The sequence below is a fragment of the Gekko japonicus genome, unplaced genomic scaffold (genome assembly GCF_001447785.1).
Source record: "Gekko japonicus isolate JY-2015 unplaced genomic scaffold, Gekko_japonicus_V1.1 scaffold1127, whole genome shotgun sequence".
NCBI classification, from domain to species: domain Eukaryota; kingdom Metazoa; phylum Chordata; class Lepidosauria; order Squamata; family Gekkonidae; genus Gekko; species Gekko japonicus.
Genome location: NW_015159747.1, coordinates 112,381 through 116,939, shown reverse-complemented (window position 1 = coordinate 116,939; position 4,559 = coordinate 112,381). Strand labels below are relative to the sequence as shown.

The window sequence follows — 4,559 nt, the reverse complement described above, 5'->3', positions numbered from 1 at the left end:
ACCCTGCGTCATCTGTAGGATTTTGTAAAATGAGGCACACCTTGGCCCAGTCCACCGAATGGTTGCTGTAGCTCAGCATGGCCCTCAGACTTGAAAATCTGGATGCCCCTTCAGCCTGCATTGCCCTGGGGAGGGATCTGTTCTGATGTATCCATTACTTAAAGTACAGCTCCTGATTTCTCCCTTCTCTCTAAAATTTTATGTCCGCATATAAAAGAATCTATAGTAGTTATGGTATCTTGAGCATTGTACATTATTTCAGCTTTCTTCTGGTTCTTCCTGGGCAGAATAAAGGGAGTCTTCCGGAAACCGGCAAAGATGAATATGGTGAAAAGGATTATGGGTCGGCCTCGACAGGAGGAATGTAGCCCTCAGGATAACGCTCTGGGACTGATGCACTTGCGTCGACTTTTCACGGAACTGTGTCATCCTCCTCGGCACATGACTCAGAAAGAACAGGAAGAGAAGCTTTACATGATGCTGCCAGTTTTTAACAGGGTAAGCCCGGCACTACTACTTCTATTATTGTTCTTGTGTGTTCCTTTTAGGCTGAAATGGAGTGGTGGGGGGGAAGGTGGGAAGAAACTGGATTTGAAAACTTAACTATCTGACTGCCATTTTTGCCTTCTTTAATAACTAAAGCAAAGCCAGACTAATGTGCTTGTGCATTGCGCACTACTGCACTGATAACATCTTTTTCTTTGTAAATGTTTGAGTATCCCCAGTGACTGTTTCCCAGATGGTCATTTTAAACTGATGGATGCTGTCCTGCATCCAAGGCAGAAGGAGGCAAGTTTGCTTCTGTTTGCCTGTCTGTCTCCGTTGGGTAGTCCTTTAGGTGCAGCAAATCTATTTATTTTTGCTTCTACATTTGTGTTCCATGTCTGATTTTGTTTTGTTTTAAAGTGGTTCACAAGGACAAAGTATTAAACCACATTCCATTTTTCATCAAGAAGAGCATTCCTGAGAAAAGCTAGAATCTGGGTGAGCCCAAGTGCATGAGCTCACTGGATGAGCCAGTGTGGTGTAGTGGTTAGAGTGTCAGACCAGGATCTGGGTAGACCCAGGTTCAAATCCCCACTCAGCCATGGAAGCTTGTTGAGTGACCATGGGCCAGTCAGACACTCTCAGCCTAGCCTACCTTATAGGGCTGTTGTGAGGATAAAATGAAGGAGATGTAATAAATGAAGTGAATAAATTAAATTATGGCTACATCCTGAGCCCCTATAGATGCTTTGTGGGGGTTTTCCTGTTGATTAGGCTCTGGAAAGTTTTGCAAGGAGTACAAAGCCTAACAGACTGAAAAACCTTCTTCCTTGGTAATGGATTCTGTGTTGACCAGGCTGGATGCCACAAATTCCTTGCATTGTTTGCAGAATGAACCTTCCCGGTGCCACTGTTTGTGGCATGGATCTGTGCTATCGAACCCAAGTTAAAGTGAATTTGAAAGCAGTTACTGAAACAGTTTCCATTGGGACAGAATCAAGGTTAATTTTAAAATTTCAGTTGTTTGTGAAGTTGCTGTAATCTGGCACCTTAATTAAAGTCATCTTGAATGTTATAGTCACTTTTTCCTGGTAGGGGGTTTGGATTTTTAGTCATGTATAGTTCTTGGCTTAGAAATTTTTAGCTGTCTTGTAATATTTCTTCCTTATGTGACTTGCTGAATCTTTTAGTTAGGGTGGTTGTTTTTTTGGGTGTGATACAGATATAAAATGGTGTGTATTTTTATATATTAAATATTTATGCATTTATTGTGGTTATTTAGATTAGTTTCCTCTTCCCCAAGTTATTCTTGAATATTCATAGACTTTATCTAATTGAAGCAGAGTGGATAGACAATTTAAATGATTGATTTAAATCAAGGCAATTTTAAATCTCTAAGAAAGGACTGGATTATTGTATTTCATAGGGGTTTTTTTGCACTGTAGAATTTATATCTGTTTAGGGGATCAGGTGTGCAAGTTGAAAGAAGGCTGAGCATTCTGCACATGAAAGAAGGCTAAGCAAGATCATTTATTTGATTCCAGGAATCAGACTACCATAAATAACTAGCATATTTAATTTAAACATTGGATTCTTTTTATTAAAAAAGATTGATTTTTATCCATCCGGATTTGGAGTCATATTGCATTTCTGAGCTTGCCGAACAACATTTACTTTCATTATGTGAACTTCTGATGTCCTCCTCTCTACTTGACTGTGGTTTTCTGTCTTCAATAACCTTCTTAAACTTGTTGCTCTTTTTTAAACATGGAAATTTTTATTGGCAGCTTATTGGTCTATTTTCTTTGACATTAGTCTCCCATTCCTTAAGGTTTGCTTCTCTAGATATTGTTTCTTAAGTGCTCCCTGTGGTTTGCTTGTCTAGATGTTTTTTCCTAAGCAGTGTTCCCTCTAAGCTAAGTTAGTGTGAGCTAGCTCACAGTTTTTTGGCCTCCGGCTCACACATTTTTCTCTTAGCTCAGGAAGCATGGCTCCAGAGCAAACTAATTTATTTGTTGTTCAGTTGCATAGTTGAGTCAAACTCTTCGTGACCCCATGGACAAGATCACCCCAGGCCCTCCTGTCTTCCGCCATCCTCTGAAGTTTGCTCAATTTCATGTTCGTTGCATCTATGACACTGTCTAACCATCTCATCCTTTGCCGTCCCCGTCTTCTTTGACCGTCAGTCTTTCCCAGCATCAGGGTCTTCTCCAGTGAGTGCTCCCTTCTCATTTGGTGGCCAAAGTATTTGAGCTTCAGTTTCATTATCTGGCCTTCCAGGGAACAGTCAGGGTTGATTTCTTTTAGGATTGACTGATTTGATCTCCTTGCAGTCCAAGGGACTCTCAAGAGTCTTCTCCAGCACCATAGTTCAAAAGAATCTATTCTTCGGCGCTCGGCCTTCCTTATATTCCAACTCTCGCAGCCATACATGACTACTGGGAATACCATTGCTTTGACCATGCGGACTTTTGTTGGCAGGGTGATGTCTCTACTTTTTATCATGCTGTTTAGGTTCACCATCACTTTCCTCCCAAGGAGCGGGCGTCTTTTAATTTCATGGCTGCTGTCACAGTCTGCGGTGATCTGGGATCCCAGGAACGTGAAGTCTGTCACTACTTCCACGACTTCCCCTTCTATTTGCCAAGGAAACTAATTTATACAGAGTTATTTATATAGTCTTGGGTGGAACTGGTTCCTGGCTTAGCACAGAATCCCAACTAATTCTTACTCATCTCTGGTTCTACGTGGTCTCTTGCCCTCCTCTGCACTGGTGAAGTCTTGCTGATGCCTTGCTAACTGACTTTAGCCTCCGACTGATGCAGTGGGTTTGCTTTGCCCATGTTACTTATAGAATCATAGGATCACAGAGTTAGGAGGGTCCATACAGGCCATCTAGTCCAACCCACTGCTCAATGTAGGATCTGCCTAGAGCATCCCTGACAAGTGCTTGTCCAGCCGCTGCTTGAAGACTGCCAGTGAGGGGGAGCTCACCACCTCCCTAGGCAGCTGATTCCAGTGTTGCACAACTCTTACTGTGAAAACGTTTTCCCTAATATCCAGCCGGTATCTTCCCTCTCCTCTGCTGTGAACAGGAACAGCTCCCTGCCCTCCTCTAAGTGACAGCCCTTCAAATACTTAAAGAGAGCAATCATGTCCCCCCATCTCTTCTTCTCCAGACGAAATCTTCCGAAGTCCCTCAGCCTTTCCTCCTAGGGCTTGGTCTCCAGGCCCCCGATGATCCTTGTCGCTCTCCTCGGCACCTGCTCCATTCTGTCCACATCCTTTTTGAAGTGAGGCCTCCAGAACTACACACAATACTCCAGGTGCAGCCTGACCAATACAGTGTACAGGGGGACTATGACATCCTGCAATTTGGATGTTACGCCTCTGTTGGTACACCCCAAGATAGCATTAGCCTTTTTTGTTGCTGCATCACACTGGCTGCTCATATTTAACTTACGGTCCACTCATACCCCAAGGTCTTGTTCACTCACTGCTACCCAGAAGTGTATACCCCATTCAGTATGTACATTCCTTATTTTTGTTACCCAGATGTAGAACTTGGTACTTACCCTTGTTAAATTGCATCTTGTTCAAATCCACCTACTTTTCCAGTGTGTTCAGTTCTCGTTGAATTGTATCTCTGTCTTCTAGTGTGTTTGCTGCTCCTCCGAATTTGGTGTCATCTGCAAATTTAATGAGCAGCCCCTTTACACCCTCATCCAGATCATTTATAAAAATACTGAAAAGTACCGGGCTCAGAAGTGAGCCCTGTGACACCCCACTGAACACCTCCCTCCATTCAGATGAAATGCCGTTGACAACTACTCTTTGTGTGTGGTTCTCCAACCAGTTCCCTATCCACCTAACTATCCTAGAGTCCCGTCCAGAGTCCTCTAGTTTACCCATCAGAAACATCATGGGAAACCCTGTCAAAAGCTTTACTGAAATCCAGGTAGACAACATCAACAGCATTCCCTCGATCCAGTAAGCTCATCACTTGATCAAAGAAGGAAATGAGGTTGGTTCGTGTGTTCTATTCCATTCATTGGTTATAATCCAGGGGTAGG

The 4,559-nt window shown here is 43.0% G+C and overlaps 1 protein-coding gene across 1 annotated transcript in view; it reads left to right on the top strand.

Annotated features, from left to right (window-relative positions):
* Positions 1 to 318: 318 nt before the first annotated feature.
* The window catches only part of LOC107105629 (WD repeat and FYVE domain-containing protein 3-like), a gene marked incomplete at its 3' end in the record, with an annotated part of 114,152 nt that continues 109,911 nt past the window's right edge, over positions 319 to 4,559 (top strand). The window contains 1 exon segment of the mRNA XM_015405632.1: positions 319 to 498. Within this exon segment, the coding sequence (XP_015261118.1) occupies positions 319 to 498 (180 nt within the window).